Raw genomic sequence first — 23,879 nt, 5'->3', positions numbered from 1 at the left:
CAGAAGGAGAAATCACCCTGCCCGTGACGGTCGGTACCGAACCACGGCAAAGCACAGTCTCCCTCATCTTCGCGGTCGTCCAAGTTCCTTCGGCCTACAATGCCATACTCGGGCGACCCGGACTGAACGCCCTCAGGGCGATCGTCTCGACGTACCATCTCCTTGTTCGATTCCCGACCAAAAATGGAGTCGGGGAGATGCGCGGAGATCAACAGCTCGCCCGACGATGCTTTCAAATCTCCGCCCAAAGCGACGAGACAAAGGATCCCCTGACAATTGACAAACTGGATCAACGGGAGGAGGAAGAGCGGGGTTCGCCGGCCGAGCAGCTCGAGGCGATCCCGGTAGGAGAAAATCCCGACAGAAAAGTTTGGATCGGGTCTCAATTGCCCGACGCCGAACGCCACCGACTGCGGAGCTGCTGACGGCCAACGCCGACATATTCGCATGGTCGGCAGCAGATATGTCGGGCATCCCTCCGGAAACAATGACTCACCGACTCAACATCGACCCGACGATGAAACCGGTGAGGCAGAAGAAAAGGTCCTTCGCCCCAGAAAGGCAGAAGGCCATCGACGAGGAAGTGGACAAGCTGCTCGAGGCGGGCTTCATTCGGGAATCCACGTATCCCGATTGGCTCGCCAATGTCGTCATGGTCAAGAAAGCCAACGGGAAGTGGAGGATCTGCATCGACTACACCGACCTCAACCGAGCGTGCCCGAAGGATAGCTTTCCACTCCCGAAGATCGACCAGCTGGTGGATGCGACGTCCGGATTTCGACTGCTCAGCTTCATGGACGCCTTCGCCGGGTACAATCAGATCCGGATGGCGCCTGAAGACGAGGAGCACACCGCGTTCGTGACCCCCAAGGGCCTCTACTGTTATCGGGTGATGCCCTTTGGATTGAAGAATGCCGGCGCCACCTACCAGCGACTCGTCAACAAGGTCTTCAAAGACCAGATCGGGCGTAACATGGAGGTGTACGTGGACGACATGCTGGTAAAGAGCACGCAGATCCCGGACCATGTTCAGGATCTCGAGGAGACCTTCCGCACCCTTCGACGACACCGAATGAAGCTCAATCCGACCAAATGCGCCTTCGGGGTGACCTCGGGGAAGTTCCTCGGATTCCTCGTTTCTCAGAGAGGGATCGAGGCCAACCCTGAGAAGATAAAGGCGATCCTCGACATGCGTCATCCGAACACCAAGAAGGAGGTCCAACAACTGAACGGGAGAATCGTCGCTCTTAGCCGATTCATTTCCCGATCAGCTGAAAGGTGCCTCCCGTTCTTCAAAACCCTGCGCCAGGCGAACGGTTTCTCTTGGTCGGATGAATGCGAACAGGCCTTTGAAGACCTGAAGAGGTACTTAGCTTCCCCGCCGCTGCTCGTAAAGCCGCAGGTCGGGGAGACCTTGTATCTCTACTTGGCCACATCTTCTGAGGCGATCAATTCGGTGCTCGTTCGGAAAACGAGTGCCGAACCCATCAGCCCATCTACTACACCAGCAAAGTGCTCCACGGCGCCGAAGCAAGATACTCGGAGACGGAAAAGATGATTTTCGCCCTGACCGTCTCCGCGCAGCGGCTCCGACCATACTTCCAGGCCCACGCCATCGTGGTGCTCACCAACCAGCCCCTGAGGGCCGTACTGCGCCGACCCGACACATCCGGACGACTCGCTAAGTGGGCAATGAAGCTTAGCGAGTTCGACATTCAGTACCGACCGAGGCCTGCCTTGAAGGCTCAGGTCTTGGCCGACTTCATCGCTGAATGCCCGACGACCGACCGAAGGTCGGGAGCTGAAGGCCCGGGACGAGATTCGGTCTCTGAGCCAGACCCGATCTCCACCTGGGTACTTCACATCGACGGAGCCTCCAACGCTCAGGGAAGCGGGGCCGGGCTCCTGCTCACGAACTCGGATGGGGTAGTCATCGAATACGCCCTCCGGTTCGACTTCAAGGCCTCCAACAATCAAGCCGAATACGAGGCACTCCTCCGGGCTTGAGGATGGCGAAGGAACTGGGCGTTGACAGCCTCCGGGCATTCTCCGACTCTCAGCTGATCGTGGGGCAGGTCAAGGGCGACTTCGAGGTGCGAGATCCGACCATGATCAAGTATCTTCAGAAGGTAAAGGATCTCGTGGCCCGCTTCATGCATTTCGAGATCTCCCACATCCTCAGGACGGAGAACGCCCGTGCCGACGCTCTCTCCAGATTGGCAACGTCGGCCTATGATTCTTTGGGTCGGACGTTTGTCGAAAACCTCCAACAACCGAGCATCGATCGGGTCGAAGAAGTGCAGCAGCTAACGTCTGAACCAAGTTGGATGGACCCGATCGTCCGGTACCTGTCCGACGGGACCAGTCCCCAAGATCCCGCGGAGGCCAAGCGACTTCGATGGTCGGCGTCGCAATATGTGATCATGGACGGCCGACTCTACAAGAGGTCGTTCTCCCTCCCTCTGCTTAGGTGCTTGGGACCGACCGACGCTGACTACGCCCTCCGAGAGGTTCACGAGGGAATTTGTGGGAATCACTTGGGGGGCAAGTCCTTAGCCTTCAAAGTCTTACGACAGGGCTACTACTGGCCGACCATGAGGAAGGATGCGGCAGAATTGGTCCGAAGGTGCGAGCCATGTCAGAAGTATGCCAATATTCAGCACCAACCGGCCAGCCAAATCACTCCCATTGTCGCTCCATGGCCCTTCGCTCAGTGGGGAGTCGATATTCTCGGCCCCTTCCCACCGGCATCGGGCCAAAGGAAGTTCATCGTTGTCGCCATCGACTACTTCACGAAGTGGGTCGAGGTCGAGCCCTTGGCGCAGATCACCGAGCGGAAGATGGAGGACTTCGTCCAAAAGTTCATCATCTTCAGGTTCGGATTGCCGCACACCATCATCACCGACAACGGACGGCAATTCGACAACCAAGACTTCAAGGACTTCTACGCCAGGTTCCACATTCGTCATCGACTAACTTCAGTCGGGCACCCACAATCCAACGGCGAGGTTGAGGTGACGAACCGAACCCTGCTCCATGGACTCAAGACCCGACTGAACGAAGCGAAGGGCCTCTGGGTCAACGAGCTAGGCTCCGTCCTGTGGGCTTACCGAACGACCCCCCGCGTCCCAACCGGAGAGTCACCGTTCAGTTTGGCCTACGGGACAGAAGCCATGATCCCGCTCGAGATTGGCCTGCCATCTTCAAGGGTCGAGCAGTACCGCGAGCCGGACAACTCCGAAAGCCGGAGAGCCGACCTAGATCTTCTCCCCGAACTGCGAGATGAGGCTCAAATTCGAATGGCCTCCTACCGACAGAGGGTTGCCCGGTACTACAACGCCAAGGTCAGACCAAAGCTCTTTAAACCTGGCGACCTAGTCTTGAGGAAGGCGGAGGTGTCGAAGCCCTTGGACCAAGGGAAGTTGGCTCCCAACTGGGAAGGACCCTACAAGGTTGCTGACACCTTCGGGCCGAGGGCCTACCGGCTGGAGACCCTTGAGGGGAAGCCCATTCCCCAGACTTGGAACGCCGACAACTTGAAGCTGTATTACCAGTGAATTCTGTAATTCAATCGTTGGAATACAAGTCCAGTTTGAAAAATCGGAGTTCTAACCCTTCGACTACTGATCGGCGCTCAGCCCCGACGCATCGACGCGGACCTGGCACCGACGACACTTCGGCCCCTTACACGGACCGATGCATCTACGATGACGGGAGTTTATACTCCTTCTACGGTCGAATTTTCGGGCATATCCATCGGCCGACTGATCGATCGGGCCCCGACCGAAGAAAGGCTAAAAGCCCACGCGGCTGTTGCCGCGACATTCCGACCAGGCTACGGCCGGTCGAGGGATATTCGGCTTACCACCGTCTATCACATGACGCGACCTTAGTCGCACCCACTACTCGCCGACCGACCTACGACCGGCTGAACGACACTCGGCCTGCCACCGTCTGTCAAAAGACGCGAAACCCGACTTACTATCATGCCCCCGACACTGCGCCGGATGATGACCGGCTAAGTGCATCTACGGAGGTCCGGCCGTCGAACCTTCACTAGGTTCGGTCGGCTCCCTACTTGACAGATGCACCCGAACGGCGACTACAATTTTTGGAAACCGATCTAAAGTCGGGACACAAGCTACTTCGGGCTGTGCAAGCCGGTTAAGTCCTGCCGACTTACCCGAGTTGGCGACTTCTCTAAGATGGCGACTAGGGTTCGACATTACAGCGATAAGAAACATTGCAAACAAGAAGCAAAAGAGAAGACAATTTCACTCATTGATCAAAAAATATTACAAAGTCGGGCCGAAGCCCGATTACATGTATTTTCAAAAAAGACAAAATAAAGATGGTCGGCAGCGCCGATCACCCGTCCTGATCGATCTCTTCGACCGACGGAGGATCAGGGATGATCGGCGTCTCGGCCATAAGCAACGATTGATCGGCTGCCGAGAGATGGGCTTCGGTCGATAAAGGAACTTCGGTCGGCACCTGCTCCGGGACGGCTTCCTCCACCACGATGACGCCTCCCGACGGCTGGTCGGCCATCTCTTCCGTTCCTTCTTCTTCGGCTCCTTCCTCGGCGAACAGCGGGACGACTCGGCTGACGTCCACCTCCGGGTACAAGGCATGGACGGCATCCCGACCATCCTCGAACCCGACCCGGTAGGAGGCGAAGCCCGACTCGAGCATCTCCTCCTTGTACCGGTCGGAGGCCCGGAAGTCCTCAACCGCACGATCGGCCGACTCCCTCGCCGACCGTGCCTCGTCCTCAGTGTGAGCCAGCTCCTCCTTCGCCAACTCCGCCTCGGCCCTGGCAATTTCGGCGTCGATTTGGGCGATGGACAAATCCTCTTCGGTTTCCGCGAGCTTCCCCAGGCTGGCCCGAAGTTGCTCGCGTTTTCCTTGGAGTTCGGAGGTGGCACCGTCCCGTTCGCGTCGAAGACGACGCACGACCCGACCTTTGTGCTTAGCCTCCTTCTTGGCCGACTTTAGTTCGGCCATAAGCCGGGAGACCTCGTCCGTCAACTTGGCCTCCCGGTCGACCGACTCCTGCAGTTGGTCGACCAGCCTCCCTCTCTCGGCCTCGGTCGCTGCCGACCTTTCCTTGAAGGCTGCCCGAACGTCGCCGAACCTTCGGTATCCGGCCTCCAACTCAGACATGGTGAAGATCAACTGCCGACGGAAAGAAGCTTTGTCAGAATTATGTGGCAAGCGAAAATTCTTCTAAGGAAAAAGGTGACGCGAAGCTTACCTCCACCATCGACGGGTAGAACCGCGACAGCATTTCGGTCACTTGCCGAGACCGCAACGACTGAACGTCGGTAGGGAGGAGGATCCCCTGGCACAACCTCCTCGCAAGGTTGTGGTCGGCCAAGGCCGACGCACCCTCAGGGTAGTATGCGCTGGGGGGCATTGATCTCTCCTCCTCCGAGGGCTCCATCGGGGCTTTCCCCCGATCAGCTGCCCCGACCGACGGGGCTGGCAGCGATGGGATGCTGGAGTTCGACCCGGCGCCCCCCGTTGCGCCAGCGGACGCCTCCGGACGATGTTCGGCTTCCCGAACGACATCCGGCTCCACCCGCGGCGGCGAAACCACCGACACTCCTTCGGCCACTTCCTCGGTCGGCCTCTCCTCGACTCGGACGGTCGGAGCCGCGAGGGCTATAATCGGCTCCGACCCCTCGGTCGCCGACGCTTCCACGGTTGGCGGGACTGGGGCTGGTCTCTTGGAAGGGCGCGAAGGGCCTGCCCCCGGCGCTGGCCTCTTCCTCGCGGCAGCAAATTGGCGAATTTCGGCATCGGTCGGCCTCATCCTCGGCGGTGTCCCTACAAAACCGACCAGTGTCAAAGGCCGGACCAGAACTACCCTAAAGCCGAACAAAAAGAAAAGCTAGGGGATCGGGCGATACCTATTCGGGGGACCAGACTCAGGCCGGCATCATAGAGAGCTTGCTCGGTAACAAGCTCCCTCTGCTTCGGGACCGACATATCTTTGAGTCGGTGGAAGTCCTCCCGGTCGTCCACGTCGACCCGACTGTTGTCGTTGGCCTCAGTTCGGGGTACACCCCAGCGAGAAGGAAAGCCCCAAGAGGAGGAAGAGGAAACAAAGAAAAACTGGTTCTTCCATCCATGAATGGACGATGGAAGACCGGTTATGAAGGCAAGACCCTTCCGGGGATTGAAGAGCCACCACCCTCGGGCTTTAGGGTGGGGTCGGAGCACAAAGAAGGCCCGGAAGAGGGAAACGCGAGGGTTGGTCGGCAAGAGCTGACACAACAGCACGAAAGAAATGATTAGCCGGACAGAGTTCGGCGCCAGTTGCGCCGGACAGAGTCCGTAGTAATCCAGCAGATTCCGGACGAACTCCGGAATCGGAAGTCGAAGACCCGCACGAAGGTCCTCAACATACAGCGCCAGGTCGCCAGGCGGAGGGTTGTTGACCCGACCGCCGGCCCCTGGGGCGGAGAGCCGAAACTGCTCCGGGATGCGATAGTGCTCCCGAAGCTGATCGACGTTCGGCCCCGAAAGCGAGGAGGCCTCATCTTCCGGAGCCGATCGGGTGTCGTCGGTCGGGTTCCCCGACCGAGCTCCCTGAGTCGGTTTCCTGGTCATTGTGCAGGGACCGAAAGAAGAGAAAGAAGAGAAGAAAGCAAGAAGGGGAAGGAGGACTACGAACCCGATGGACCCTCCGGAGGTAGAGAAGAGCTCTGCCCGCGACGACCGAGAAATCGCCCGGACAGAGTTTCCCCCAGCAAATGGCAAATGTAGCTCGAGGTCCGGGAGGTCCTATATATATAGGACCGATCGACGGCCGCGATCCTTCCGCGCCGACCGAAGACCTCCAGATGCACGACGCGTGGCGCCCGCCGGTTGGCCGAGGATTCGGCGCGCTTCGTCCCGGGACGCCCGCACCGCCCTTATTAAATGCCGGAGCGAACGCCGGCCAACCACCATGACACGCGGCGCGCGGGGGTTGGCTCCGCAGTCGGCCGCCCGCGCCGGTCCACGTTCCCGATGGGACGCTCCACCCGCGATCGGCGCCGAATGTCCGATCGACTGACGCCGTATCGTCCGGCTCTGGCACCGACGTGACGGCTGACAACGACAAGACGTGGCGTCTGACACCTGACGCCGGCGCGACTCCCGGCATCGACTAGACGTTCGGATCACTTGGGATTCGTGAGATGTCTGACGACGGATCAGCCGGCGGTACGGTCGGATCGGCACATGCGACAAATCCACTCCCAGTCGTCCGGCCTTGCTACCCGAATGAAGGCATCGGCCAGCTCTCCACCCGACTTAGGAGTGGAGGGGGGCAACTGTTGGGGGATACCCACCGGCCGACTTTCGGAGGGACCGACCGGCTGGCAGCCCGACCGACCGACCGACTATCGGAGGGCCCGACCGGCTGGCAGCCCGACCGACCGACCGACTATCGGAGGGCCCGACCGGCTGGCGGCCCGACCAACCGACCGACTATCGGAGGGCCCGACGGACGGCTCTGACTGGCCGATCGTAAGTCGGGCGACAGGCCGACGGACGCCATCAGCGGCTAACTGCGGCCATTCCACGGTCCATTCCCGACCGACTAAACCCAGAGGTCCGGTAGCCGACCCACATGAAGCTCGCCGACCGACGGAGGAGTCCGACGCCACTCAGCTGGCCACCGACCCTGGGTCAGCCGACTCCACCAACCGCCGTACGGCCGCCAGACGTTGTCAGCTCTGACACGGACATGCGGCACAGTTACCTAGGGGCATTGTCCCGCCAAGAGCCGGGTCAACCCTGGTGATTAGACGGCTACACGGCGACATGACATTTTCACGGCGGCTCTGACAGCCTACAGTGAGTTGACAGTTCCTCACTTGTCCGCGCCATTAATGATGGCGCCATACCGTGCTCCACTATATATACCGGGGAAGGCAACAGTGCAAGGGATCGATCCGCCCGTCTCTTCCACATACGCAGGCTCGCTCCTCTCTCTCCCTCTCCCTCTCCTTCTCAGAGCTCTCTGTCTGCATTTCACTGTTGCCCAGTCACCTCTCTGACTTGACCGTCGGAGGGTCCCCGCCGGAGCCGCCTCCGGTCAGCGCGGACTTCTTTTTGCAGGTGCACGCTTCCCGGCGATCGGGCGACGAGGCGATTGGCCGCAACACGTGATATTTTTTTTTCAAATCTTGTTGATTGTATTCATATTTGTGTATTGTGCATGCCCCATCCTATCCGGAAAAAAAAAAAAAAAAAAAGCTTGTTTTTCTTTTCTTTCTGGGTTATGCCAGAACCCCTTGAGTGCATTTACATTTAGGTATAAAAGTGATGTGAATATTATTCGTCTGAATTTATTTTTGTATTCAAAATAATTTAGATATAGATAAAAATATAATGATCTGATTAATATTTATATCTTTATTTATATCCATAAAAAAAAATGGATATGGATATGGATATGGATATAAAACTATCCAATCCGTATCCGAATATTCGAATCTACATATAATCTTATATAATTTTATATAACACTTATTAATTTTTAAAAAAATATATAATTATATAAATATATTTTTAACTTAATTTATCATCTATTTAATAATAACTTTATAATCATAAAGTTTAATTATTTAAGTTATATTCGTCATTATATCTATATTTTCAATATCCAAATTATATTTTTATTCATTTAATATAAATATGAATGTAAATTTTTATATCTAAATAATATCTGTATCCGTATTTATATTTGACAGAGAAAATAAAAATAGATATGGATATGTTGATATCTAATCCTTATTCGCTATGATTTCAACCCTATCTGTATTGCTCTTGAAAAAAAAAAAAGCGGAGAAGGATATACATGTAAAAAAATTTTTTTAAAGAATTTTTACATGTATACCCTCTGAATAATCTAAATTTACTTAAATTTTCTCTTAAATTTTATATTTACGTATATACCCTCAAAAAATTTTATTTTTGCATAACTACCCTCCACGTAACGGCCATCCTAACACCGTTAGCTAAAAATATTTTTTTATAAATTAATATTTTTCTATAAATTAATATTTAGAGAGATTTTTACATGTATATCATCCGAATAATCTAAATTTGCTTAAATACCCTCTTAAACTTTATATTTACATATATACCCTCAAAAAACTTTATTTGTGCATAACTATCCTCCACGTAACGGCCATCCTAACATCGTTAGCTAAAAATATCCTTTCAAAATTAATATTTATTTATATACTCTCATAAATTACTAATTACATATATATTTTTATATTTTTTTTGTATATATATTTATTAGGATATTTCAATCATTTAAATTTTAAACCGTTAGCTTTTTAACGACGTTAGATGATGTGGATATATATATAAAAAATAAAAAAAAAAGATATACATGCAAATCAAATATTTTATAAAGATATATATGTAAATATTAATTTTATAAAAATATTTATATAAATTTAAATATTTAAAAAAATATACATATAATTTTTTTTAAAAAAAAAATATTGTTAAACACGCACGGAGGGGATGGTGTAGGTGACCATAAAAAAAAAAAAAAAAATTTCCGTGCGGCAAGTCGGTATATGTCATCGAAAAAGCAAATTACTCATGACTAAGGTAGTGGCGTTGCCACATTGCTTTGGGGATTTCAAAAGCATATTGTCTGGTGTGTTGATCCAAACGTTTGGCGTTCTTGCGGTCACAAGTCGCTTGCTAACTAATTAACTATTGCTTTCCTCAAGTTGCAGCGGACATGCGCCGCACTTATATATATCAACATATGCAGGCATCATTGGTCCAATTGAGGGCATCAACAAGATGCTATCATCTTGGCTGGTTCAGGCTATGCATCTACATAAATCTATCTCCACTTCTTGTAGATCTATTTGTTTTTAGTGTTGGATATGATATTGTTAATGCAAGTAACCTCATCGATAACTAATATTTTAATTTCATTAATCACTTGTTAAATTTTCTTGGCATTAGACATTTTATTATAAGACAAAGAGAGAAAGATACATACGCAAATCCATAGACTTGACAGGGTCAAGTGTGAGAAGCATCATTAAGATGACAATGCCTGATGCCAGACAAGAAACTTATGAATTGAGATGTTCCTAATGACTTAGGCAATCTAACAAATTAACAATGTACTGAACTTTTAGTTGAACATTGGCACATCATTAAAACCGACAAAGGCATTGTTCTGGATGAATGCTCGGGTCATCCATTCACAAATCTAATTAAATATTTAGCTCGGAATATTCGACCAATACAATGTTACATAATCAACTCAATTCGTTAGCTTCTTCTGGTTCTATTTATGACCCCGCAATCTTTCTGAAGGACAATTGGCAACATCTTTGAGGTAAATAGATTAAAGCCTTATTTAATAAATGCCCAGGCGAAGTCTGGATTTGATTGCATGTCTAATATGGGCCTACTCTATAAACATCGAAGCGGTCTGGCACCGAACCGGCGCGCGTGACCCCCTCTGGACTAAGGCGGTGCGGCGTCCACCCCATCCTCAAAACTCCGTTCCTCTCCCCTTTCCCATAACGAAACGAAACAAGAAATCTACCTCCAATCAGAACGAAAACAGAAAAATCCAAATCCGAATCGAAGAGAGGAACGAGAAGAAAGGAACAGAACTTTCCCAAAAATCCCCCTCGATCGTAGACTCCGAGTTGATCTCATCAGGTTTATAGGATCCACGAAGAACTCTTCCTTGATCTTCCCAGAGGAAGAACCGATCCCCGATGATCCTATCGGTCTAAAAGCACCAGTTTCCCTCGATTCTTCTCCCAGTTTCGGTATTCGATCGAAGCTACACTCGGAACCCTTTAATCTAATCTGTTTTTTTAGAGGTTTGAATTCTTATATTTTTTTGGAGATTTTTTCTTCTCTTTTATTTTCTTTTTCTTTCTTTCTTTCTTGTTTTGTGATATCATCGTCATCTTTGGAAGGCACTATGGATCGGGGTCGGAAGCGGGCGGAGGCCGGCGACCAGATGCCGGCCGATAAGCGGGCCTGCAGTTCGTCTGAGTTCCGGCCGGGCTCCTCCTCTCTCCCGTTGGCGCCGCCTTCGGCGGTGGCCGGTGCCGCGTCATCCTCCGAACCGGCGGACTGCGACATGGAGTCTTCCTCCTCCGGGCGGTCCGACCGGGCTGGCGACTCGGCGTACGGTTCCTGCGACTCCGACGACGAGCCGGATCACGTCCGCGGAGGGTTCGACGACCCCTCGCGGTGCGGGGCGAGTAAGGCGAAGTTCCAGAGGATCTTCGCGAGCCTCGAAGACGATGCTGGGCCAGGGGCGCAGGTCGCCGCGCTCACCGAGCTCTGCGAGGTCCTGTCCTTTTGCATGGAGGATTCACTCGGTTATTTCCCGATCGAGACGTCGGTCCCGGTGCTTGTGAGGCTGGCCGGCCACGAGACTAGCCCGGATGTTATGCTCCTCGCCATCCGGGCGCTCACCTACCTCTGCGATGTGATGCCGAGGTCGGCTGATGCTCTTGTTAGGCATGGAGCGCTTCCTGTCCTCTGTGGAAAGTTACTGGCAATTGAGTACTTGGATGTGGCCGAGCAGGTTTGGGTCGATCATGGATTTTTCTTAATGCCGTTTCTTGGGTTTTTGTAATTCTAATTCTTATATCTATTTAGTCTTTGCAAGCATTGGAGAAGATATCGCGGAAACAACCAGTTCCATGCTTACAAGCAGGGGCAATTATGGCGGTCTTGAGTTACATCGATTTCTTTTCAACAAGCATTCAGGTAAGAATTCTCCCCACCTGGGAGGTGTGGATTATGTGGGACTTATGAATCAAAAACTAGTTCTTTTCAGTATAGTTTGGACAATTTATGTGACTGATATGTTGGATGATTGACTCCAATTTACACAACAGAGAGTTGCACTCTCCACTGTAGCAAACATCTGCAAGAAACTTCCTTTAGATTGCTCTTCTCTTGTCATGGAGTCGGTTCCTACTATGTGCAATCTTCTTCAATATGAGGACCGGAAGGTGCCTATTTTTCATGTCTATGTTTTTGTTTTGTTTTTTTAATTAATTATAAACAATTTAAAGAATTTTGGCTTTGATTGTTTGCATATGTTGATCACTCAGCTATCTGCTCTAGACTGACATTTGTCTGTTTTGCAAATGGCAGCTCGTGGAAACTGTTGCTACATGCTTGATAAGGATAGCCGATTCTTTCAGCCATTCTCCGGAGTTGCTGGATGAACTGTGCAAGCATGGGGTGATTCATAAGTCTTTGCATTTAATAGCTATTGATGGTCGGATGTCACCGAGTCAATCAACTTATACTGTATGTTATGATAAAAATTCTTATGCTGAAATCACTTGTTATGGTTGTCATTGTTTTGTCATCTTTGTGCTTCCTTTAGAAGAAGTATCGATTTATCTCCTACACCTGCAGGGCTTGATCAGTCTTCTCACCAAGCTCGCCAGTAGCTCCCTTGTGGCAGTCAGGACCCTATTTCAACTGAATATAACCAGCACATTGAGGAGTATTCTAATGGCTTCAGACCTCTCACATGGCACTCCTTACTCACCTTTTGAAGATGTACAATCCAATCAGGTTTTCATGCTTTACCACTTCAACAAGAATCCAAATTTGCTTGTTAACAAGATCACTTAACACTGTTATATGGAGATTCTGGTCACCTAATGCAATTTTGAAAATCCAACAATGAGTAGATGTTAAATAGACTTAAGCCAGTTCAAGTCTCCTGCTTAAGTTCACAGTAATTTTATATATCTAATTCAGTTCTATATACAACTGGTGGAAACTAAAATATGCACATAGAGAGTAAAATTGGAGTATGCTTGGCACAAGAATGAGGTACTTTCTCTTGTCATATTAATATAGAAACGGAAATATTTGATCTACTTAGGGCCTGTTTGGATGGTTGGGCCCAAAAATGACATTTTTCTCTCCCTATGGGATTTGGGTCGGTCCACTCAAAAGATGGTCCTGGATGGTTGTAAAATAGGCCTGGTCCATCCTACAATCCTGTATTTTTGGTGGTTGGACCACGAATCCCATAGGATTTTGGGCCCAACCATCCAAACAGACCTCAAGAAGTCCAGTAAAGGAATAAATAACCCTTGCAATTTTGTGAAAAAACAACAGTATATCTATTCAAGGTATACTTCTTAATTTAATTAGCAATCATTTCTTGCAAGCAAACATGAATGAAAACAAACAATTTAAAATGTATCAGCAGTCGTCAACAGATATTAATCTGATAAATAATCTGTCTATGTATTCTAGTTTATAATCACCAAAAAGATGATGTTCAAAGTATTGGAATTGATTTTGAACTTGTCAGGCCATTGCAACTGAAGTGACGGAGATGGAAATTACACTTATTTCTGAGTTTATGTTTAGCAATAGCCTTGATTTAACCAGAGAGAGATAGAGATAGGATGGAAAAGGGAGGATGGGAAGAATACATAAAAACAGAAGAAGAAGGGAGAGAAAATACACATAAAAAAAGGAAATATTGTATAGAAAGGGAAGAAAACAAAAAGAAGCAAATCCATAGGATGAAGAAGGGGAACAATCAGAAGAACTGCACTAGTAGATAGGGGAAAAATAGAAAGTGGACATATTTTTTCAACTAGAAATGAAAAAAGAAAAAGAAAAACGGAAAGGAGGAGAAAATATACAAGAAAACTAATAGAATGGAAAGCAAAAAATTTGAAAATAATGGGATGCAGTAAAATTGGGGAAGAATGGGATCCCGAAAAAAGGAAAACAGAAGTAAAAAAATAATAATAATACAAGGGCTGAAATTTTCAGACAAAGTGGAAGGGGTGGGCAAAGAAATGTTACACAGTGTATATTATTAAATGCATTATATATTATCTAATGTGGTTATACTTTAATACGTAATTTATGTTCACACGTGCATGCTTGCTTAAACACAAATGAACACACATTTACCAATAACTATGCTCTTTACTAGTATGTAGTTTTGGCATTTATTATAGCTTTACATCTTGCTAACTGAAGTGACTGCGTAGGCTTGTATTGCTCATGCAGCAAGTCACCCAATTCCTTGATTGAACCTCATAGGGTCACTTAATCTGATCAAATACTAAGCTGCCCTTGATGAATGAGCTTGAGCTATTGTTTTCTATGCTTAGTTCAGAGGTGGTCAAGTTTGAGTTCCGTTGGCTCGAAATGGAAGCCCGGGAAACTGGTTGATAACCTATTGCATCAATGTATTTTTCAACCTTTAGGGTAGCAAATTGCCTCACCACTCTCTCCCCCTCTCTCTGGATGGGTGTTCAAGGATTGATGGTTGTCATTACAAAGGTAATGAAAGCTTATTCAAAGTAATATGATGCTCCTGAAATGCCGAAGAAAAATTGCGTTTATGTGTGTGCATGCACATGCATGTGTAATGCAAGATAGTTATTTTGGCAATGAAGGAAAATGATATAAAAAACATGGGATGATTATCATGGTGTTCAAGGGGGACCATGCTATGTAGAATTCTACTTCTGCAACTAAGTTTGCTTTATAAGCATCATTGGGAAGACATGGACAGGTGAGGAGAGCTTAAAATGTTGTATGCACAACATACATGAAAGTTATGAGTGCGGCCTATTTATGGGACTTGTGGTATACATTGATCCTCATGGTTGACACTGGAGATTGTGATGTGGAAGACTAGAAATTCTTGATCACTTAGTATTCCTGCATGGTTTCCGCTTAACACTATAAATGACAGGTTCAATGAAGACTGAGGGAGGCTTAGATTAAGAAGGTGATATGAATGTGTCTAAAAGAGAAGCGTGTGACAAATGAAAACTCTAATGGAAGCAGCTTTTACTTGGGATTTGGTGGTTTACTCTAATAGAGGATTTAATCCTAGTAGGCAAGGGACAAAACTTTTATACAGCATATACAAAAAATAGTTGGGATAAAGTTGTCTCAATTATGATATTGTATTTCACACTGTATGACCACTACCTCATGATTATCGTGGTGTCAAACTATGTACACATCTTCATGATTTTCACATTTTTTGCTTGTGCATGTCAATCTTTCGATGTCATCTCACTCATGCTAACATTTTTGCTCTTTCAATGAGCTGCTTTCCTACTATGTTGTTGTTATTTACTTCAGGAAGGAACACAAACATATTTTGACCTGATTTTATTTTTTATTTACTAATAAATTTGTTTTATGACCTACCATTTTGTCAAATAAAGATGATTGTATAATCTGTGAAATTTGTCTTTTATAAGTATACAGGGTTCAATTTTTTGAAATTATCAAGATCTAGAAGTAGTATTTTTTGAAATATCAAGAGCATTCGCGTAAGATAATGACCAGAACAGCTTTTATGCATGCTCTTATATAGGACAAGAAACTACATTCAGATGCTTTATTGTGACTGTTGCTTAAGCTGTAATGGACCTTTCAATTATTTCTTTCATCCTACTATAATCAATTTCATAACTGTCAAGAAAAACATCAAAAAAAGTTACTTCAATTCAGAATATTTTCTTATATATGGGAAGGAAGCATGCTAAAACTTACTGAATACATTTCCACCACAGGTGCATGAAGTTTTGAAGTTACTGAACCAGCTGATCCCTCCCATGGCAAGAGATGTTGAAGATATTCAAGTAGTGCTAGCCAAGGAAAAGATTTTAATGGATCAACCTAGTTTTCTGCATCAGTTTTCAATGGATATTCTGCCTGTATCTATCCAGGTGTGTTGATGCAAACAGTTCACACTGTAACCTGCACAGTATAATCTAAACTCTCTTTAATATTTGGTACAGGTGGTCAATTCTGGTGCAAATTTATACATTTCTTATGCCTGTATTTCAATCATAAACAATATTGTTTATTTTAGTACTCCAGAAATGCTTACAGACTTGCTCAAGGTTACCAACATTTCGAGGTAAAGAAGACTCACAATCTAATGTTTGTATCCAATGGTGGCAATCGTGGAATCTGTTTATATGATTTTTTTCCAATGGTCTTTGTTACAGCTTTTTAGCTGGTTTGTTGGCCCGGAAAGATCACCATGTGTTGATTTCAACTCTGAAGACTGTTGAGATTCTTATGCAAAAGCTTCCTGGTGTTTTCTTGAGCTCTTTTGTTAAGGAGGGTGTCATTTATGCAATTGACTCGCTTCTCATGCAAGAAAACTGCTCGCAATCTGCACAACAGTCCAGTCACATGCAACACTCAGATAATCAGATGGCTGCCAGAGATATATCTCGATGCTTGTGCTATGCATTTGATTCATCTAGAGCTTTATCCTCAGAGATGAAAGCATGCAAACTTGGAAAAGATACTGCTCTTACTTTGGCAAGGCATATCAAGACTACCTACTTCCCCAGTGAAGCAGTTAATTCTGAGATAGGTTTGACTGAAATCTTGCAGAAGCTCAAAACTTTTTGTGCTGTTCTAAATGATAATGTGGATAGATCTGCAACTAATGATGGTTGTGCACAAAATGAAGAGCATCTATCTCATGTATTAGATCAAGTTATGAGGGAGCTTTATGGGGGAGAAACTATGTCCACTTTTGAGTTCATTGAGAGTGGAATTGTAAAATCCTTGGCACGTTATTTGTCCAATGGCAAGTACCTCCAAGGAACTTTGTATGATGGTGACTTATCAAATCACTTTCTTTCTGTACTGAGGAGGTTCCAGACATTTGCCGATATTTCTTTGTCGAAAATGAACCAGGGATGGGAGAATATGCTTTTGACATTATTGGTACGGAAATTGCAGAATGCATTATCTTCTTTTGATAGTTTTCCGGTTATATCGAGCCATGTTTCCAAGCCAAGAAATATTTTTGCTGATATCCCGTTCAGGCGTACCACCATGCACCCCTGCTTAAAAGTGCACTTTGTGAGGGAAGAAGGGGAGACAGCCTTGCATGACTATGATAATGTGTTAAATGTTGAGCCTTCTTCATCATTGGATACTATTGAAGGATATCTATGGCCTAAAGTTAGTGCAAAGAATAATGAACATCAGGTGGAATCTGCAGGAAAGGATATAGTCGGCACAGGTGATATTGCATCAGGGAGTACACATGCTGAAGGGAGGAATCCTGAAGAAATAGTTGCCAAGACCTTGCGGGAACCATCTTTTTCCAGCTTATCAGAGGTACCAGTTCTGTTTACAATTTCAAGTTTGTAAATTAGGTTTATTATTTATTTGTCAAACATTAACCTACCTCTGTCCCACCAACATGCATGCACGAGGGAGAAAAAATGGGAATCCTTTTTATTAATAGCATGTACTGGTTCCATTGTAAGGACTACAGAAATCAACCCTAAGACTCTGTAGTAAGGTTTGCTCGTTCTGGTGTGGTTTGTGGTGCTTTATGGCCTTCTCCTTTAGTGATTTTTAAAATATAACACATGAAATACTAGCTTCTTGTAAGTTGGCATGCATTTATGAGCTAACCAAACTTCTTTATTTTGATTTTTATATCTATTTTTGGATTGAAAGATCAAGGATCTTCAAGCTCATATTATTTATAATTTGCTAATGTTTAAGGAGTTTAAGGGGGAAGGATAGGTGAAAGGGGGAAAGCTGGAAAGGTGTATCCTTTTAGATAAAAATGAAATGACTTTTAACATTTTAGAGATTGCTATCTTTTCAAAACAAGTTCATGCACATATATTTATTCTTTCTGCTAAGAAACTGAAAAAATTGATATTTTTCAGTGTTGATGGTAGACAAGCTTCTTTTCTGTTGTCATTCCTGATTATCTTGTTTTTCAGGGCCTTGCATGTCAAGAAGGACAATCTTTGTCAGCAGATCCTAGCCCTAGACAAAGAGATCTAGTTGCTGGTTTGTCCCCTCTAACAATAACGATAGAGATTATTCCTTTGTATCTAGCATGCATCGAGGCTTATGGATTATCTGTATCTTATGTAGGACTATTGACTTGTTAAATTTGTTCACTTTCAGTGACTACGTCCAGCCTTTCATTTCTTGCTGAGAGACAAGCTGAAGGCAGAACGGGTTCTGCATCTCCAAGAAATGGGTGTGTGGAGCCAAAGTTGAGCTTTTGCTTTGAAGGAAAACAACTTGATCGGTCTATTACTCTTTATCAAGCAATTCTACAGGAGCAGTTAAGTGCAGAACCTGATGTAATTGTTGGTCCAAAATTCTGGAATGAAATTTACAAAGTAACATATAAAAGAGCAGAACCAAAATCCAATGATTCTCAAATGCCTTATGATGCATCCCTTTTTGGGAACAAAATTGGTTTCTCATGGCAGAAACTATCATTTTTCACTAGTATGGTGCAAGCTGAGCTTCCCTGTAAACTTGATAAGTCCAATCCCTCCTATGATATATTGTTTATGCTGAACATTCTGGAAGGCTTGAACAGGGTTTCATTTCATCTTTTGTCTGATGAAAGGAACAATGCATTTGCTGAAGGTAGAATACACAGTTTTGATGATCTGAAAGTGACAGTGTCTTCAGTTCCGCAGGCTGAGTTCATGAACAGTAAGCTGACCGATAAACTGGAGCAGCAAATGCGAGATCCACTAGCACTAAGCTCTGGCAGCATGCCTGTTTGGTGCAGTCAGTTAATGGCTGCATGCCCTTTCTTATTTTCTTTTGAGGCAAGATGGAAGTACTTCCATTTGACTGCATTTGGTTCTTCAACCACTCAGCTTAATCAAATTCAACATCTGAATAGCAGTGACACCAACTATGTTATTGAAAGACGGTCACAGTCAGGTTCATTTTCCCGTAAGAAATTCAAAGTTAATCGCAATGATATTCTGGGTTCTGCTGCAAAAATGATGGAGTTGCATGCTCGTAGTAAGGCTGTTATTGAAGTGGAATATAATGAGGAAGTAGGCACTGGCTTAGGCCCAACTATGGAATTCTATACATTGGTAAGTCATGAGTTCCAAAAAGTTGGGTTAGGAATGTGGAGAGAGGATCTGGGTCTTCATGCTGGATCAGGTGAAGTGGTTGAATTTGGATTTGTGCCAGCTCCTTTTGGATTGTTTCCTCGGCCTTGGTCAGCAGAAAACAGTCTCTCAAATGGAATCCAATTTCAAGAAGTAATTAAAAAGTTCTCCCTTCTTGGGCAGCTTGTAGCAAAGGCAATTAAAGATGGGAGAATCCTAGATATACCATTTTCTAAAGCATTTTACAAAGTTATCCTCGAGCAGGTTTTCTCTTAAAACTATATCTAAACTATTTTACTCTCAATTTTATTTTATTTTTTTTTGTTTTTTTTCATTCAATCATACAGCCTGATAATAAAATTTTGCATTTATATTTCTTTAGGAGCTTGGTATATATGATATCCAATCATTTGATCCCGAACTTGGAGGGACTCTGCGGGAGTTTCAAGCTCTTGTCAATAGGAAAAGATTTTTAGAGTCCATTTCTAAGGAAAATTGCAAGTGTGTATCAGATTTGTATTACCGCAATGCTAGAATTGAGGATCTTTGTCTTGATTTCACTCTTCCAGGCTACTCCAATTATGAGCTTGCTTCTGAAAGTAACTCGAAAATGGTAAAAATGCAATACTATTCTTTATGAAATATTTTTTTGTTGACTTTTGCAGTAGCTTAATAATCATTCTTTTGATTTCTTTGGTAGGTAAATATTTCTAACTTAGAAGAGTATGTTGCACTAGTTGTCCATGCAACCATCAAGAGTGGAATTTCTAGACAAGTGGAAGCTTTCAAATCTGGATTTAACGAGGTCTGTAATATTGTGACACTATCCTACTTGTTGAGAAGTTACTTTAATTTGTTTTTTTCCTATATTGTTCAGAAAGAAATCATCTGATATACTTTAAAAATATTTTATTTAATTTTACATGTATATGACTGAACTGAAGAATGCAAACATAAATTATAGGGATTCTATAGAGAAAACATAGTTCATTCTTGTGCAACACTTTGTGAACCGTGAAAGTTGCTATTGGTGGTAAACGTGTTACAACCATCAGTAGATTGTTTGTGTTGTACGTTATTTCAGAATAGGGGTAACTGATATGTCTTGGAAGAGGACATGGATGTGATTGTTCAAATACGAATGTCTGGAATTGTGACATCAAATATGTCATGGTCGTTAGCTTGCATTGTTCAAATTAAAATGAGTAAAAAATCACAGAGGGGATAAAAAAGACCTTTGTATTGGCAACAGTATTCTAACAAAATGTGGGCTCATCTTCTACCTCTCTGCATATCTGGAGAAAATACTCCGTCTTTGTGCATATGTACAAAGTAGGAGTCATGGCATAATTTTTAGAATTACGAAGGAGAGTGTTAGCTACTCTTTGTTGTTGTCCCCTCTTCATTTAAATGATCGTGATGTTCCATTTATTTTCAGCCAGTTCTTTTCTATCTGTGTTTTGATTTGTATGATTCCAGTCATTGGTTGTGCATTTCAATCAGTTTAAATGGTAGTGGTTCATGTTGCAAGTATTGGCAATTTCAACGCATGTTTCTGCTGTCCATGTCATTTTGTCCCACATTCTCTATATTTTAGGTGTTTCCGCTGAGAACTCTCCAAATCTTTACTGAAGACGAGCTTGAGCGATTACTTTGTGGAGAGCGAGATACTTGGGATGTATGTGTTCCTTAAATCTTTTAGTTACTTAATGATGCTGGATACTGAATGATTGTCGGACCTCATGATTTTTGTTTTCTCACAGTTTACTGAGCTTGTGGATCACATCAAGTTCGATCATGGCTACACAGCCAGCAGTCCTCCTGTTGTTAATGTCAGTATTCCTTAGAATGTTCTCTCAGCAATCCCCTTCAATTCAAGTGCTTCCTCCTCCTCTTCTTCTTCTTCTCTTCTTATTTATACTGTACTGATCGTTCATGGTCATGAATTTCTTGTTTTTTTACAGTTATTAGAAATCATACAAGAGTTTGAATGTGACCAGCGTAGAGCTTTCCTGCAATTTGTGACAGGAGCTCCTCGACTGCCTCCAGGAGGCTTAGCTGCACTCAACCCAAAACTGACAGTTGTTCGTAAGGTTTGTCAATGTTTACAGTTTATAAGATAACCATCATTTGAATTTACATATCAAGTTAGAATTCACAACTTAGAATTCATTTTTGATGAGCAGCATTGTTGCCAAGATACGGATATGGACTTGCCAAGTGTGATGACCTGTGCTAATTATCTCAAGCTCCCTCCTTACTCTTCCAAGGTCATCCATCTTCATTTCCTTTTTCTATTGCCTGTTGCCTTTCTGCAAACTGACTGTCAACCTTTGATATGAACCACATTGTCCATCGGAACTAAATACATCTTTCTCTTTATGTTTTTTTTCTAAAATGTCAGAATTACGTTCAAGCCATTTTAAGTTGAATTGTACTTGTATAAAGGCATTTGTTTGTACTGATCATATTATAATTTGTTTGCAGGAGAGAATGAGACAGAGGATGTTATATGCAATAACAGAAGGACAAGGGTCCTTCCATCTCTCTTAGTCTGCAGAGTGACTCGTAGATGTCATTTGAACACAGGTATATAGACGTATGAAGTTTTAATTATCAAATTCAAGAGGATGGTGGTGTAAATAGTATGCGTTCCAAAATGGTATATGATGGAGCTGATTGTGGAGAAACAAAAGGAAGCCCATCTTGACCAGTGTACAGAGTGGTAACAAGCAGGTCGATGATTGATTTATCATGTACAGTGGAACTGTAGATAGGATATGGGAAGCAGTTGGCAGAAACTCTTGTTTATTTTGGTTGGTCTTTCATTTGCTTTGTACATAAAGCAGGGTATATAAAGTGACCCTTCAGATATATGGTGCACCAGTATTCATCTTTTTGCTGCCATGTAAATAACTCTCAAATGGACCTCTTGTCGGCCTTTTTTTTTCCTCTTTCTTGTTAATAGACATCCATAAGCACTTCATTTGGACCAGAAGTAATATGTTCAGACTGATGTGGAGTAGTATTTGATTTTTCGGGTAAATTGAGGTCTGAAATTTGACGACTTCAATCCAGTAATTAGCATTCTTTGGTTGTGCTCGGCTGGCAATGGCAAGGTAATCGAGCAACACTAGCAGATCTTAGGGCTAGTTTTCCATAGAGCTCTAGGCTACACTTTGGATTCCACTTAGGTCTGGTTAGGTTTAAACCGGGCAATGAGATTTTACATGGGCAATGAGATTTTACATGGTGATGTAATTGTTGGATATAATTTATTATTTTTAAATTATTTATATATTAAAAAAAATTATGATTAGGGATTTTAGTCTATGCAATAAATGGTCAAAAAAAAATATTTATTGTTTTGTATTATTCAAATCCTATAATTTTTTATTCAAAGATAATAAATTATATTTAATAACTTGGATTATCAGTTGGGCGTCTCTATCATTTGATCTAGATTTAATCAAAACCAAGGTGAAAATTGAAAATTCACTATATATATATATATATATATATATAGAGAGAGAGAGAGAGAGAGAGAGAGAGAGAGGTCCAGGTGGACCATATTTGGTCCCAAATTCAGTAAAATTCCCATCGTCTTGTGAATCTCTATGCAGAAAAATAAAATATTAATGGTCATTTTTTATTTATTTGGATTTAAAAAAATATAAAAAAAATTAGATTATTAATACAGATGGGATGAAAAAAATACACAGAAAGCTAGTGGATAGGATGAAACGAAATAAAAAAAGTCAAGCCATTAATGTGGAAAATATACACTTGTACCCAATAATGTGAAAAATATACACTTATATCAAAGGCAGTAGACGGTGTCCGTTAAAGTATTTGCATGATATAAAAAGGTGAAAATACTCCTCTATATTTCTTCTCGTCTTAGACAACCAAACGTTCTTCTTTCTCCTCTTCTTCTCTTACAAGAATTCTCTTCCCTCCCCCTCTCCCTCTCTTTCTTTCGCCTCCTTCCTCGCCTTCCTCACCACCACGACCGCCTGGGACCCCGGCCTCCCCTCCTCTGCCATCCAATCCGATCGTGCCTCTTCTTCCTTCCGCTACAACCATCATCTTTCCGACCCCATCTTCGAGTCCCTCGTCAACTACACCGTTGCCTCCAACTCCAGCAACAAGATGGGCGACGTTGACCTCCGCACCATTGCTGCCGTGCTCCGTCGGCGTGCCTCCAGCGACTTCCTTATCGTCGGCCTCGGCCACGAGATACCTCTCTAGTGCGCCCTCAACCACGACGGCCACACCGTCTTCCTTTATGAGAACGAGTACTACATTGCCCACCTCGAGGGCCGCCTCCTAGGCCTTGAGGCCTAACATTTGAAAGAGTAAAAAAAAGAAATCATATCTGCATATTTTATCATTTCTATGATCCAGCTCCAATGATTTTCTTAGACCAAGACTGTCAATAATGACTTTATATCAGAGGGATGATAAGCACAATATTACTGTAACTTTTTATATATAGTGTACGTATATATATACATGTATATATGGATGTATGCATATATATATAAATATTATTTTTGATAAATATCAAAAAGATAACAGCAGTTTTAGTATTGGTATACATAATTATCAACATCAAAATTATTGTTAACATTATCTATTCTCTGATAGGAGAAATCTATTCCATAAATTAATAATGAGATTGACACATGCACCTCATTTGTAACTAAAGCCTGCAGTGGTCGGTCAAAGTATTCAACCTATCAGGTTCAGGATAAAAATCTATACATACCATCGAGAGTAAAGCTAGCTGTTATGTTATCTACATGAAATATTGTAGCAGCTTGTACTAATGCAGTTATAATAATTCTATTACTAATTAATATATGTAAATATCACATAATAAAAGGGGAAAAAGCAAAATTAAACTCCATTATCCCTGAT

General features: G+C 44.4%; 1 protein-coding gene across 1 annotated transcript; it reads left to right on the top strand.

Moving 5' to 3' along the window:
* The first annotated feature begins 10,646 nt into the window (after positions 1–10,646).
* On the top strand, positions 10,647–21,830 carry LOC105045807 (E3 ubiquitin-protein ligase UPL4). The gene is made up of 18 exons (XM_010924206.4): positions 10,647–10,877; positions 10,977–11,596; positions 11,671–11,781; positions 11,913–12,029; positions 12,175–12,333; positions 12,445–12,606; positions 15,606–15,761; positions 15,834–15,955; positions 16,047–17,181; positions 17,805–17,874; positions 17,995–19,220; positions 19,339–19,569; positions 19,657–19,761; positions 20,554–20,634; positions 20,720–20,788; positions 20,921–21,049; positions 21,143–21,226; positions 21,444–21,830. Exons 2-18 carry the CDS (start codon positions 10,982–10,984, stop codon positions 21,507–21,509), a joined length of 4,638 nt encoding a protein of 1,545 aa, XP_010922508.1. The 5' UTR covers positions 10,647–10,877; positions 10,977–10,981; the 3' UTR covers positions 21,510–21,830.
* Positions 21,831–23,879: the final 2,049 nt, after the last annotated feature.

The sequence above is a fragment of the Elaeis guineensis genome, chromosome 5 (assembly GCF_000442705.2).
Source record: "Elaeis guineensis isolate ETL-2024a chromosome 5, EG11, whole genome shotgun sequence".
Classification (NCBI taxonomy): domain Eukaryota; kingdom Viridiplantae; phylum Streptophyta; class Magnoliopsida; order Arecales; family Arecaceae; genus Elaeis; species Elaeis guineensis.
Note: the sequence above shows the minus strand (reverse complement) of the source record. Positions and strands in the feature narration are given on the sequence as shown.